The 15,581-nt window shown below is 43.0% G+C and overlaps 1 protein-coding gene across 1 annotated transcript; it reads left to right on the top strand.

Annotated features, from left to right (window-relative positions):
- Positions 1 to 3,298: 3,298 nt before the first annotated feature.
- Positions 3,299 to 7,592, top strand: LOC310964919 (homeobox protein engrailed-1-B-like). Its single transcript, XM_083938239.1, has 2 exons — positions 3,299 to 4,032; positions 6,998 to 7,592. Exons 1-2 carry the CDS (start codon positions 3,507 to 3,509, stop codon positions 7,318 to 7,320), a joined length of 849 nt encoding a protein of 282 aa, XP_083794365.1. The 5' UTR covers positions 3,299 to 3,506; the 3' UTR covers positions 7,321 to 7,592.
- Positions 7,593 to 15,581: the final 7,989 nt, after the last annotated feature.

The following is a 15,581-nucleotide window of genomic DNA, read 5'->3' on the forward strand; positions in this document are numbered from 1 at the left end:
CGTGAGGCCGGGTACACCCTGGACAGGACGCCAGTCTATCACAGGGCACATAGAGACAAACAGGGACTGACAACCACTCACACCTACGGGCAATTTTAGAGTCATCACTTAACCTATTCAATTCAATTTTATTCATAGTGCTAAATCATAACAAAAGTTATCTCAGGTCACTTTACAGCGTAGGTAAAGACCACACTCTATGACTTAATTAAGATTAACTTAGACCCAACAATTCTTCCGTAGAATACGGGGGCAACGAAAACCTTCCCTAACGTGGGACAGACCCAGCTCTGTGGAGGACGGACATCTGTCTGCACCGTTTGGGGAGGAAGAAAAGGAGAGAGAAAGAGAGAGAAAGACAAAGACAGTCAAAAGACAGAGAGAGAGACACACTTCCAGAGATGCAAGCAACCTGTTGATGTGCACTGCAAATAAGTGCATTCAAAAACCATTTAAAACCATGCACAGCCTCCTATAAAGCAACCCTCAGTACTGTTACAGTCATTACAGACAACTGTTTCCCATCCACCTCCACTAGATGGCAGCACAAAGACACAGCTGCAGCTCTTTGAGACAGAACCCACCCAGAGCGTCACAACTTCCCTCACACCATCACACCTTATTTTGTCCACTGAAACAATTTTTTTATCCACTTGGCAATATCAGGAGGGTTTTTTTCCGCAGTTGCAGAACACCTTTACCTTTTTGTTTGTTTTGTCTTTAAATAAAAAAGTCATTATTGGAGTGGATATGAGCTATAGATTTTGTGGACACAAGAGAAGTTACAGAGTTTAATATTTACAGCCTTGCAGATCGGGATATTGTTGGTTATAAATGCATCTTTTTTGCTCGTGTATCTTCCAAATATTTGATTAAATACATATTTTATTAGGATGAAGCTGCTTTTTCAGTTTCAAAATGTTTAAGCGGGCCTGGACTAAAATTAGAGCAAACTATTCTGGGTAACAAAAAGGACATCCCCCGTTTGCCCCCAGCTTGTGTTCATTTGTACCCCTGGTTACTGGCTTGTGTAAGTATAAGCCTCATCTGTCTTATCAGACTCAATGCTTTTTTTTGTTTGTTTTCATGAAGAAGAAAAAAAACAGTAACTTCCATAAAGTAGAAATGCCAAACACTCTTTATCTGTGGTCATGGGTAAACAAAGTATAGTGAGATAATTAAATGAATTAAACATTATTGCAAGCAACTGCCGCAGGGTGTTGTAAGAGTTATCTGAGCACTTTAAATGCACGTCAGGCCATTCTTTTACAACAAGAGGAATGGAAGCAAAAAAAAATGAAGATGATAAATCAAAAATAAATATAATAGGGCCGTTGTTTAAGGACATTTTTACTTCATTTTTGGCGTAAGGGCTTCATTGTTACATCTGATCCTTTACACAATCCAAGCGCGTAAAAATGTGGAAACATGTTTTTTTTTTCTTTCCCTGTTTTATCGAAGCACTTCTGGTGCTCACTGTCATGCCTTTACTTCAGACAGCTCCTCGACGAGAGAGAGAGAGGGAGAGAGAGAGAGAGAGAGAGAGAGAGAGAGAGAGAGAGAGAGAGAGAGAGAGAGAGAGAGAGAGAGAGAGAATATAGGCTACTCAATAAAAGCGGCTCTGGGATCCGTCAGTGCATTTATCATCCTATTACGGCGACAAATCCGGCTCCCAATACATGAAAGGTAAAATGAATTACCAACGTTAAGCCGTCAATAAAGTCATTTCTGTAAATGGTGTCTCCGAGGGCCCCCGCTATTATTCAGCGAGCTTTATCAGCACCTTGGAAATTACGCGGCTTGTAGCGCGGGCCCCTGCTCCACTTTGATTAAGGGCCCTGCCAGGGACCGGTGACAGCGCTCTGGACTCGGCTTTTATTCAGCCCCGCTCCCCGTGATGAACACCGGGCTGATCGGGCGGAATGAAGACTAATTAAAAGCTATAAATTATCTTTTGCAGCCCCTCTCAAGGAGCCTCTCGTTGCGGCGTCAGATAAGAGCAGACTGAGTGCTCATTTACGCACAATGGCCGTGCGGCTAAACAGCGCATTGATACTGTCCTAATTGGAATTTAATTAAGTAGCCATGGCTCCGCACTCCGGCCTGTTGGATAAAGATTTCACCGCGGCGTTAAACATCAACACGTCCCCACTCCCGCGCTGTTGCTATTATGACTATTAATATTATTATTTCAAATCACCAATTAGGCCCACAGAGCCCGGTGGCCATTTTTATTCTCACTCTGGAGATTTCACAAAACACCATTATCTGGGCACCGTGCTTTCTACGCATCATTGTGTTTCTTAAAACTTCTTTTTCACCCATATTTTTATAGTAGTGGATATGAAAAAAGTGTAGTTGTGTCCTGCTGCCAAAACCTGGAGGGTTAGATTATAAATGTGCTCTAAAGGCGTCAAATAGAGACGACAAAAGACCAATGGAGGAACAGAAAATGAGAGTGGCGTGAATATAAACAAATAGAACTTCGATTATTATAGAAATGTGTAAAAAGGCACACCTCTTATTCTCTTTCTCCAACAAAGCGACATTGTGTGTAAATAGTACCTTTAGTTTAGGAATATTTGATGCTCTGTGGTTAACAATAATACAGGGACATGTGTCATCATCAGTCATTAGATTATTAGGTCTTTTTTGTTTTTATTATTATTATTTTATTGTGTGATTCTTAATCCTTTTGTACTGTGTGTCTTGCGTTTACTTTTTGTGTGGACCTTGAGTCTGAAATAAAGCTTATCCATCTATCTATATGCGCCAAATCCTGTGGACACCGTCTAATGAGCCTGCAGATGGTAAATTAGATCACATTAAAGTCATTTTAATAAAATGATATCTTGTAAATTAATCTAATCCAGCATATAAGCACATAAAAGTGTCTAAAACACAAAATGTGACTGAAGAATGCGTGTGTAACTGGTCTCTGTGTGTCCCGTGCAGCCGTTAGAAAGGCGTCTGCACCGCGCTCTTGTTTTGGTTTGCTTGTGTATATGTGTACGCACGTGCGCCTCACCTAAAAAAAAAATCGATCGAATTACGCGCGGGCTGCGTGCGCGCGTGCTTGTCCGCGAGCCCCGATTGGACGGCGTCAAGTGTGACAGGGACGGTCGGCGCGTCTGATTGGTCCGCCGCGCCGCGTTTACGCGCACGCGTGCTTCCGGCCGGGTGTAAGAGAAGGGGAGAGAAAGCAGCCGGGGGGAGAGATAACGGGTTTTTAGGGGAGTTCGGGAGGGAGAGCGCGTCCACAGATATTATTATGCTGCACCGGGGAGAGGCAGGGACACGGGTTAGAACGCGGAGCCGGTCGCTGTGCCAGGAGGGTTTGAGGAGACGACATGTCGCCGCTGTAGGTGATGCTCAGAATTAGCACAGGTATTCGTTGAATTCTCGGCTTGTTTGTGCATGCTGTCCGGCTAAATTGGATACCTAAGGGGGGCGGGAGCAACAAGTGGAGTTCGGCGTGGAGAGGTTTGCGCATTTCTCCAGCAGCTATGGAAGAGCAAAAGGAGCCCAACAGCGGCCGGGACTCCACCGAGGAGGAGAGCATGTCCCTGTCGCCGAACCTCCCATCCCCACCTGTGATTTTACCGCACCAAGCCGCCCAGCAGGCCCACAGAACCACGAACTTTTTCATAGACAACATCCTCCGGCCGGACTTCGGCTGCAGAAAGGAGCCCAGTTACCGCGAGCGGACGCCGGGCAGGGAAAACGTCAACCCGCTCGGGGGGAGGCCGCACACCGGCAGCCTCTGCCTAGACTCCAACTGCAGCAGCGACAGCGCGTCTTCGTCGCCCTCCTCTTCGTCGTCGTCCACGTCCTCGTCGCCTTCGTCCAAGCAGAACTCGTCGAAACAGGGCGAGCCGGGGAGCAACGGGAGCGGCAGATACGCGGACAGCCCCTCGTCGATTGTGGTTGTGAGCGGCAGCAATGGAGGGTCCGCTCCGACGAAAGAAAGTCAGCCGATGCTGTGGCCCGCTTGGGTTTACTGCACACGGTACTCGGACCGGCCCTCATCTGGTAAGGCGCTAAGAATTAATTATTATTATCATGTGGATTTATTAGCTTTGCTCCCACGTTATAGGCTGTTATAAAGTTATTATGAGAACAAACTTAATTTTAATTCTCTGCAGTGATTTAGTAAATCTGAGAAATTGGGAGGAAATGTTGAAATTAAATAAAAAAACAGGCCTTAAATAAAAAATTAAAAAAATGATTATGCATATGTTAGTGTAGCATACGGTCACTAAAGCAAACAGGCACTTTATTCCCATTTCTCTCACACAGACACATTTGCAGATATAAAAATTATAATTATTATATTATTAATGAGTGAATATTTGTTACAGGTGATTTATTAAAGCTACAATAGGCACGTGTCAGCTTCAGTTTAATTTAATGTAATGTTATTTAATATAATTTGTATTACATGTGCGTAAAAGTGTTCCGTGTGTTGTGCAAATTCACTTTATTTGGGTGAGAAGGGGAAATGTTTATTATGACCTTCTCTCTGTCAGCAAAGACAGCATACTGTATGTTCACTAAAGCTATACTGAACTATGATTATTACGATTATTATGGTTTATATTATAGCCAAACCGGCACGAGGCTTCTCCCTTGTTAGTGTAGGTATTCACACTGATTTGGCATGTATGGAGAAAAGCATCAGTCCACAGGGCTGAAACACCGCACTTCTGCAGGCCACTATTAAAGAGACCTTGTAGTAATATCGAAAAAATATATATCTGTAATTCACGGTAATATAAAACAATTAGTTTAATAAACAAATATTATATTGAACCGACTTGTAAAAGACTAAAACAGCATTAAACTCACAGTCATTTCAAAATAAAAGAGAAAACCGGATATTATTCCAGAGATTTATTTTTTTACCCTACGTTGGTTGAATAAATGATTGTAGACAAAGTTTATTTTCACATGCTGTGTTTAAAATTGTAAATGTATATTGTGTATTTTTAAATGGTGGTTTTAAAGTGATATTAAATAAAGGTGATGCCTGTTAGATAGTAGCTCACACTCTCCGCCATTATGGTGCGTTTCTTTTAGAGAAATACTGCAAATATAACCAAACAATGAGGCAAATATTAGAGGATATGTTTTTATTAATTCCAAAGCATGGTTCAACTTTAATGTCTTTATGTGTGTCGGCTGAGATTGGTCTAAATCATGTATTTTGGAGGCTGTTAAAATGAAACTTTACAGCTGAAATTAGGATTCTTAAATAATAATTTCGTCCGAATTCGAGGCTTCCCGTTAGTATCATTTAACGTAATATTATGAGGGCGAAGATGGTCGTTTAAACTCAATTATGAGTGTGTGTTTAATGTTTTTGGATTGTACTTTTCGTGGTCCTGATGGTTTTAAAGTGATGAGGGGTGAAGGTCAAAGGGCCCCCCGTGACTACTTCTTTATTTATTATATTCTTTATTTATTATATTTCGGCTCTTTATTTATTCAGCTTTCCTTTGGAGGATATTAACGTCTATAAAACTTACTTTTAACTTTTGTGTGGTGGCTCTTATATTCAATAAACAACCGTCTGAAGTCATCGGGTGCACGAGCTGCAGCGCCCCAAAACGAGCGCTCGCTCTCGGTCGGGTGACGCAGAGAGTCGGGACGGTGCGCGCTTCGGTGCCAATCCTGCCTTCAGCTGCGGGAGCATCTCACCGGCACACGTTCGCTCCTTGAGCCGCGTTCCGTGCATGCGTTTCGGCCAAATGTGTCCGTAAGTCTGCACAGTGCTCAGGCCGTGTTTATGTGGTTCAGTTACCCATGGGTCTGGGTGGATAGGGTTGGTTTGTGCAAAGAAACACGGGGGTGATGTTGATCTGTGCAGTCTGCAGCGGGACTCGTGTCGAAAACACCGTTTTCCATTTGAACCGTGGCCGCGGGTTGCTGCTTGCTCTGGCGAGGGAACAGGTCAGATGTCACGGGCCCGAATTAGACTCTACATCAAGGCCTGTGTGCGTGTCCTGTGCCACATCCAGACATTAACTATCCAAACATGTTTATTCCAACTGAGAATAACTTTTCTTTAACGTGCCTACGTTTGTTTTCTGCCGTTTTCTAGATCAATTCCCTCCACAACAAACCCAATAATTCAATTTAAAAAATAGAATGAATGCAGATAAATTGCTGACCTAATATTACAATTTGATATTTCTCCAGTGTCGCCTATTTTTATTATATTGTATATTGTATTTGTATTGTTTTTCTATTTGTCTTCTATTCATTATCTTTCACACTGGAGGAAGTAAAGGACCCACACCTGACCTGAAGAGGCCTCTCAGATTCAATTTTACTTCATATTAGTTTATTTGTAATCAATAATCATATTAATGTACGGCTGTGCAACATCAATGAAAACTCTACCACTGCACATTTTCTTTTGTGGGGGGAGTTAATATATTATAATACATTTAAAAATGAATGATATCATTTTAAAAAGTAGTTTCTATTGATCTGTGCTGTTTACACACTGATCCACTGCAGTGAGTGTGTTTCCATGCTGTGGTATTTATGTTTTAAAGGATCTAAGATGATGCACTTTGAATAGCTTTATGTTTTCATGAATGCTGATTAGAAGTTAATATGATTTTAGGAGAATGCCAAGCAAGTGAGCGAGCCAGTGGCACGCTGGTGCAAAGGCAATGAATCCAGATGAAATGTACATATTACAGTGAAGAGTGAGGGGATGGTGAAACGATCGAGACCAGAGAGCGTTCAGGACACCAGTGATTTATGCACCGGGCCAATCCTTCCTATCAGGGCACTTTGGTGACCTACATTTGATCACACGGAGCAGATAATAAGGCCTAATCATCACTCACCGGGGAGACAGCGGTTCAACCAGGGCGCTTTGATGGGAAATACTAGAGGAAGTCTGTGCGCTTGGTGTGTAACATTGTGCTCGCGGTCCAGCAGTAGAATAAATATGTTATTTCCATTGTTGTTTCCACACCAGGCCCAAGGACAAGAAAACTGAAAAAGAAGAAGAGCAGCACCAAGGAGGACAAGCGGCCCAGGACAGCGTTCACGGCCGAGCAGCTGCAGAGACTGAAAACCGAGTTCCAGGCCAACCGGTACATAACGGAGCAGCGGAGACAGTCCCTGGCCCAGGAACTCAACCTGAACGAGTCCCAAATTAAAATCTGGTTCCAGAATAAGAGGGCCAAGATTAAAAAGGCCACGGGCTACAAGAACGGCCTGGCCCTGCAGCTCATGGCTCAAGGACTGTACAACCATTCAACGACCACCGTGCAGGAGGACAAGGAGGACAGCGAATGAGCGGCCTGGACATTGCCCCGCGGAGGGCCGCCGCCGCCGCCTGACTCTTTCTGCTTTTGGAGATAATGAAACAAAAAGAACTGGAAGTGGGGGAGACGCTATTTAAAAACACAGATTTCTGTTTATGGTGACAGTATATGGACATAATTATATAAATGAACGGTCGTTATTAAAGTTTATATAGCCAAACAGTTATCATGTCGTATACGGTATATTTAATTTCACCTCTCATCCGGGTGGTTTCTGTCTGTTCTCATTGTTTCTAGGTTGTCCGGTTGGCTCTAGAGGTTCTTGTGGTCCCCCCCCCCCCCCCCCCCGTCCCGTCCCCCATATTTGCGCCACGTTTTTTCCCCTTCAATACATCGTCTGCAGACTCAGAACAAGCCAAAGATTTTAATATGTTCACATGTAGTCTGAAATAAAGAAAGAGAACGGTAGATATGGACTACACTTTTCCTTTCTTTCATTCGTTTACGCGGATAAAAGCCCTGAACAGCATTTTTAATGGTACATTTTTAGAAAACCTATTATTCAATATGTAGTTTTATATTGTTAGTTTAATTTATTTTGAATAATTAACATTAATAAGGAGAAAAATACCAAGGAGGTTGTTAAATCTGAATTATTATTGTTATTTTGTTACTTTAACCACACAACTAGCATCGCTTTACTCTTCCCAACATGCCTTTATGAGCAAAACATGTATTATTCAGTAATAACAGTGGTTATTATTTATTTCCCACTATGGTTACATTTAAAATGTGTTTTAAAATGTTTATTACTTTGATAGTTGAGATGATGGGGCAGAGAGAGAAATATCACACACACACACACACACACACACACACACACACACACACACACACACACACACACACACACACACAGGAGAACTCCTATACAGTTCATGTTTCACTATAATCAGACACTGCTTGTTTCTCCATCGTGGATAGCATTTCACCTCTGAATCTATTCTGGGCATTTACACCATTTTACCTCTCAGAGTCAGCTTTCACTCACTCACACAAAGAATCTTGGAGGAGCTTAAACGAAATGACACACATTCGTCGCAGAAACCTCTCTTTGTGCCTAATGGGAGAAACACGGACCACATGCGGCCTGTTTGGCCTGACGTGACCTCGGGTTCAGGTTGGATAGAGCCTGGCTGTGAACCCTCCGATGTGACGTGTGTGTGTGTGTGTGTGTGTGTGTGTGTGTGTGTGTGTGTGTGTGTGTATGTGTGTGTGTGTGTATGTGTGTATGTGTGTGTGTGTGTGTGTGTGTGTGTGTCTGTGTGTCTGTGTGTGTGTGTGTGTGTGTGTGTGTTGATTTAAAAGTTGTTTGCACTATTATGTTGATGATTATTTTAACAAGGCATGGGAGATTTTTATTTATTTAAATTCGATTTTTTTTTTTAAAGGGGGTGTCAGAGGAGGGAAATACACCACATTCACATACAAACACTCACATCATTTTAATTTTACTGGTGTGAAAAAAATAATCATAACCTCCAGGATGTGGTAAATAGAGACATACATTTATTTTATACTATAAATCAATTACAAGGGGGTGCTTTTGTAATTGTAACGTGCCCTCACTTCCACTTACAGTACATCATATATAGTTTACACTGATATCCTCCTAGTGTAAAAACGCCCCTACTAAAACGTTATTTCGCATAAAACAAACAGCCCATGAGGTCAGGATTTATTTTGAAAGCCTCTCATATCTGTTTTGAATTATTAACCACTGTAGTATCATGCATATTGTTTTTCTAAGTCGCGTAACCAGGCGTGCGGAGTCCCCTCACCGTGGTGTGGTTGTTTATGTGATCGGGAACAGTGAACGGTTCAAGGAGCGCGTCTGAGCAGCCGCGGCCGGGCAGCAACACACACCGACGCGCTCTGGACGGTTTCTGTTCGCCGCGTCGCTTCCAGACGACCGATCGCGGATGGGATTATTTAATTAAGAGCTAACGAGCCTGCACGCAGAGGTCTGCGGCGGAGGAGGTTCACGGCCTTACGCGTTTCAGGCGCTTTAATTGTTTCGAGCGCCCGCGTTTGTGTTCAGCTCTGCCCACGGAGCGGAGAGTTAATAAGCGCGCAGCACGGCGCGCTCATAATTGATTTCAATAATGAAGAGCAGGGGGCTCGCTGTTAGTTTATAGGCGGGTTATTACACATGTAATTAACGTCTCATCTTTTTTAAAAACCTATTTATTTATTTGGGCAATTTATGAGGCCTGCGAGAAAACGTGCACACCGTGGGCAGACGCCTCAGTGTAACATATATATATATATATATATAATTTACTGTAAGTGAAAGTGAGGGCCCATTACAATTCTAAAAGCACCCCCTAGTAATTGATTAACAGTATAAAATAAATGTATCTATTTACCACATCCTGGAGATTATGATTAAAATTGTCTATTTTTCCACACCAGTACAATTAAAATGTGAGTGTTTGTATCTGAATGTGGTGAATTCCCCTCCTCTGACACCCCCTTTTAAACAAAATCTAATTTAAATGAATAAAAATATCCCATGCCTTGTTAAAATAATCATCAATTGGACCAAGAAAAAGGCTTAAATTACTATAAAAATAGGCAGACCGTTTCTGATTTGTCCATAGCCTATCATAGATAGAAAATATAAATATATAATAGTTCATTCATGATGCATGGATTGGTCTTCTTAAAGGCAGACAGCAGCAGAGCCACGCTTTGGTGCAGGTTTAGAGGCTTTCCTGCAGCATCTCAAACCTCCAGAGGGTCCTGGAGCCTGTCCTAGGGGTGTACAGCAATATTAGGAATATTCTAATGTCACTATTCACACAAATGTATGAATGAATATTCATAGAGTTTTAGTTTGACACTATTGGTCCAAACATTATCAAATATTTATGCGTCTAATGTGTCTAATTGGTAACACCCCTAAAAAAAAAAAGGCCTAATCCCAACACCACAAACTAAAAAGACATTTTGAAGCAATTAGGATTCTCGTCTTGAGGAATTAAATAAAGAGTTGTCATTATGTTTAGAAAACACGCACAGGCCTGAGTCTTCTGGGCCATCTGGCCTGCACGTGTGAACAGAGGTGGAAGAGGCTGCCTGGCTCTTCACGGTCAGCTAACCCTATAGCTCCAATACTCTGCAGATAGTTCCATCGCCCCCGCTGCGAATGCGGAAGAGGAATCCTATAACAATGTATTTAAAATTCATACAATTATGAAACAGCGAGAGGATTCCTCTCTCCCCCTCCCACCTTGTCATTTAGGAAGCTGAGGGTTTATCTGTAAAACAAAGAAAAGGCAGGGATCGTTTGCATAGTTAGCATAGTCTGCCTCGCAGGCACAATATGGATTTAATTTATATGCAAATGAACGCAATAAAAGGAGAATACACACTGGAGATCTCTGCCGTTTAAAGGGGGAGAGAGTTGGAGTCAGAGCAGGTAGCAGCATGCACGAAACCAAGCATTATCCGCCTCAACCAAGAACAATGTTATATAACGCACACAAACTTACTGCAGCAAAGGTTGCATTGGTGGGGAACCCATGCACCGCTGCAGACCCCTTAAGTTAGAAGAACTTCATAAAATCCTTATTATTCATATTCTGAATGCAGGAATCTAACTTATTATCATTTCTACTTCAGAGATCTGCGTTCTTGGTTGAATCAATCTAATGGTGACCTTGAGTTAGATCAACAGTATATGATAATACAACACTGCAGCAAATAAAGATTTCCCACACTAAACTTGTATATGATTATGTTTTTCTCCCCCCAGCTGTGACGTTATACGGGAACACGCAGTACACAAACTGGGGTCCCCTTCAACATTCAGGCTAACCACCTGTCATCCAAACAAAGAGAGAGGGGGGGCGTGACGTCACCGGTCCACGCATCCAAGTGTTCACAGTGTTTAGTTTATCGGATGCACACTGCTGGAGAATACAAGGAAGTAGAAAAGCTTTCTTTGGAGGGGGGAAACAATTACAGCTGCAGAGACAAAGATACATGCGTGCAAAACGAAACGCACCCATGCTGAGGCACACAAGCATGTGCAAAAAAGCGGGGAAAAGACCTTGTGCCTACACAAAGACAGCCATTTAAAGGAGCTTCTTAGATCACTGTACCCTGTGACAGCGGCGGTGCTACGTAGAGAGAGAGAGGTTCTTCATGCCTCTTCAACGTTTTCCCCCCTCCGAAATAACTGTAGATGCCCACTTGGTCCTACAGCAGGTTGTCCTTTGGATTTCGAACCATGTGCCAAATTGCACGATTCCCCCCGCCGTGCACAAACAGAAAGCAATCACACGTAAGAATGCGAGATGAATTAGCTCTACGATGAGACAGCGAGTTTTTTTCTTTTTAACGGAGTGTCAGTGCTCAATCTGTTCAGTCAAACTGTTAATTCATGCAACTTTTTTCATAACGATGATTCTTGATGTCATGGCCGCGGCTGCCCTCATACCTTTCAGCCAATCACGAGCCTCCCGTCTCCTAAACAGCTAGCTAACTAGCACTTGAGACGCTTGTATCACTTCACTTGTATCACGACACTCGCTTGCTTGATTTGTCACATTTTTGATCCTCGCTTCAATCACAGGTAGCAGCCGAGGCGGCTAGCTAACTGAAGCTAACCCCCGGCTCAGTCTACTCTGCTGTTGTGCTAAATAGGAAGTTATGCTAGTGACCAGGGGTCTAGAAGCTTTACATGTCAGAAATGAGCCCTCAGATGAAGTGTGGTAGCCGTACCGGTGCTGCCCAGTCTACCGTAGATCAGACCGGGATACGCTTCACTCTGCAGTTACGGCTCTCTTCTTCTTCTGGATTTCTGGCAGACTAGATGCCTAAACGCATTTGGTGTGAACGCCCCTTTAGACCACAATAATGCCAAAGTCATTCAGTATCTGGCTGCTGCTTTAAATAAACAGTATTTGACACAACTTATCCGTATTAGGGCTCGGCACTATGACAATATGGATTGCACAAATGATATATATAAATGCTTATCGTATGTATTTTTCTAGATTCTTTCGATATGGTTTTGACTGCAATACAAAAAAAAATAGGCCTAACTGCATTAGCGCGTTGTTTACGTCATTTGGACGTTTGCTTGCTGTGTTCATTTTGTGTTCTTTCTTTTTTTAAGTTCTTTATAAAACGAGACAATTCTGAAAGTAAGAAAAGGAGAAAAAAGTATTTAATTCACACAAATATACAAAAATAGGATTTACCATGTGGTATATGTGATAAACCGTATTTCATCATTTTAGATATGATATTAAATATATTGGGTTAGGGTTAGATAGAAGATTTTTTGGGGGTTCTTTTATTAATTTAATATTGCACATTTTGGGTTCCATAGCTCACCAGCTGTCTTGATGCAGCATCATTTACTTGCTTTAGCTGTTCAGTTGGTTGTTTCACCAAAGAATGAAGTAGGTGTGACAGCCGACAGATTACCACACCAGTTATACATGCCGTTTAAAAAATTATACATTTTTACAGCATAATAAATTATAATATGGAAAACTACACAGCAAAGGATTCGAGTCTGAACTCAGTTCTGATGATTGATGATGATTTTCTATGGATTAAAAGTATAAATTGCACAGGGATGAAGAGGAAGTGTTGCTCAATGCGCATAAAATATAAAATATTCAAATGTTATTGCTTTGTCTGTGAACCAATCAGGGGTCGAGTCCCCTTTGCACTTGACTTGGAATAACATTCACAGTGTGTGAGCACAGCACGCAGGTCAGAGCGACAGCAGGATGATTCTTTTTGAGTGTTTTCAAGAGCACCGAGATTGGGGAAGTTTGTGGTTTATTGTAAACTGTCAACCGGACTATCTCTGACGCACGCACACACACACGGACACACACACACGGACACACACACACACACACACACGGACACAAACAGACAAAGGTGGCATTGAGAAGAAACCTCCCACAATGCAGCTGAGCGTCCAGGGGGGCTCTCTGCTCCAACACCCGTGATCTCACCGAGCTAAATCCAGATTACATGGTGGATATACACAGCGCCACTTGTTTACTCTGCCCGACAGGGGGTGATTTGAGGGTGGGGGGTGTGGAGAGGATTGGGGGGGGGGGGGGGGGTGCACCACTAACGCATGGTATGCTAACTGACCTGATGGGGCCAAAACAGAGGGAAAACTTTCTAAACATTATGGGACTAAATGCATAAAAAAAATGACTCAATGGTAAGAATATAAAGATGCGTCTTTGTCTCTTGTAGTCAAGTTCCCAGAGCGTCCAACGTCCATGCAAAGGCGGGTTCCCTTCTTTGTAAAAACTGCAATTTTAGTCAAAATAGCACAGGAATTACACATATGTTCAAATCTGTCACATAAGGATGAGGGATTTCTTTGGGTCCGTGTGAACTCAATCTTCCCCAACCAGCTCTGTATTTTTTCCAAAGATGATCCAGAACGTAAGGATGTAATTTTCCAATATATAGCGTGCTACTGAGAAGGCGGCGCAGTTGGGGACAGTTATCCCGCTCTAATTAAAAAGCATCTCCAGCCGCAGCTATGTGGCAGACAACACTTCAATTCAAGCTGCTTGTTTTTTTTTATCTGCTTCATCTGTGTCAAAAGAAGTCATCACAGGCAGCACATTCATCAGTGTGAGACGTTTAATTGCAAAACAACTTTCGAGGAGAAGATCTGTGATTTTAAATTATATTCAGAGGAAAACACACACACACACACACACACACACACACACACACACACACACACACACACACACACTTCACTTTGTTTCGTGACTCCATCTTGCACGGTTATGCTTTCGCTATCATGCGTCTATCTGCAGACGGTAAAATACTCCAAACCGCCTCTGTGGTACTTCAGTCTCCAGGACCACATTTAGCCATGACCACGAACACACACACACACACACACACACACACACAGACACACACACACACACACACACACACACACACACACACACACACACACACACACACACACACACACACACACACACACACACACACACACACACACACACACACAATCACATGAACACAGACACACACAAGGTGAAAACAATACTTGGTAATGTCCGTACAATGTGTCTGATGCACGTCTTTCACTAATGCTCATGGTGAGTCTCTGATAGAGGCCTGTACACACACACTCTCTCACACACACACACACACACACACATACACAGAAACACAGTGAGAACAAAGGCAAGGACACCTGGGATTCCCCCTGTTGTATGGGTGGTCACATGCACCTTCTTCATGCCTTCCACATGTGGAAGCACTTTATCTTCCCACTGCCTCTCTCACTCTGTCTCTCTTCTGAGTATGTGTGTGTGTGTGTGTTTGTGTGTGTGTGTGTGTGTGTGTGTGTGTGTGTGTGTGTGTGTGTGTGTGTGTGTGTGTGTGTGTGTGTGTGTGTGTGTGTGTGTGTGTGTGTGAGAACCACTTCACTTGAGGAAACCAAAGCTGTGAGAAGAAGATGGTCATCGATGAGAATTTAACTCACACCCATCTGCTGCCCCCTTGAGAGATATTACACTTCAAATAACGCTGATTTGTTGTTACAGCAATGCACCACATGTTTGGGAGACTGTCATGTTGGTCAACTCAGCCAACTTACGATGAGAACACACACTACATGCATCCATGTCCACACTTAGGCGTGGAGCGCTGTGTTGAGTGACGGCAGGCCACTGGCAGTGACCGGTTTGCTGTTTTTTGTATGTTTTTTATTATTACTTGCGGGTTCATTTTTGTTTAAGACTTTTAAAAAAATCCAAACAATGGCTGTTTTGTGTCTGGCTGCTACCCTCTCACCCTCTTCTCACACTTCAAAAGCCGACGCGCTTTCGGAGATCTCCCTCTCCTCCTTCTCCCGCTCCGTCTTTCATCGCGGCGGCTCGGAGGTGATGCGGGGAAGCGATTAGTCATATTCAATTTACATACGGCTGTCATGGCCTCCTCCAGGCTGAGCGCTGATGTCATCGGTGTGTGGGGCCCTCTGTGTCCACCCCGGCGTATGAGGAGACCTCTCGCTGGTGGAGGGGCTTGGGGGGGGAGTCGGCAATCTCTCCCCTGATGGGAGCACTATCACTGTTCAAGTGCTATGATGAATGTGGGGCGGCACTTTTGTGTACGTGTGTACGTATACGCTGTGAAATGACAGCGGGCAGGTAGTATTCCTCTTGAAGGGAAATTATTTTCTAGTTTCCTGTATTTTTTTATGTACCA

The sequence above is a fragment of the Echiichthys vipera genome, assembly GCF_963691815.1.
Source record: "Echiichthys vipera genome assembly, chromosome: 23".
In the NCBI taxonomy this organism is placed as follows: domain Eukaryota; kingdom Metazoa; phylum Chordata; class Actinopteri; order Perciformes; family Trachinidae; genus Echiichthys; species Echiichthys vipera.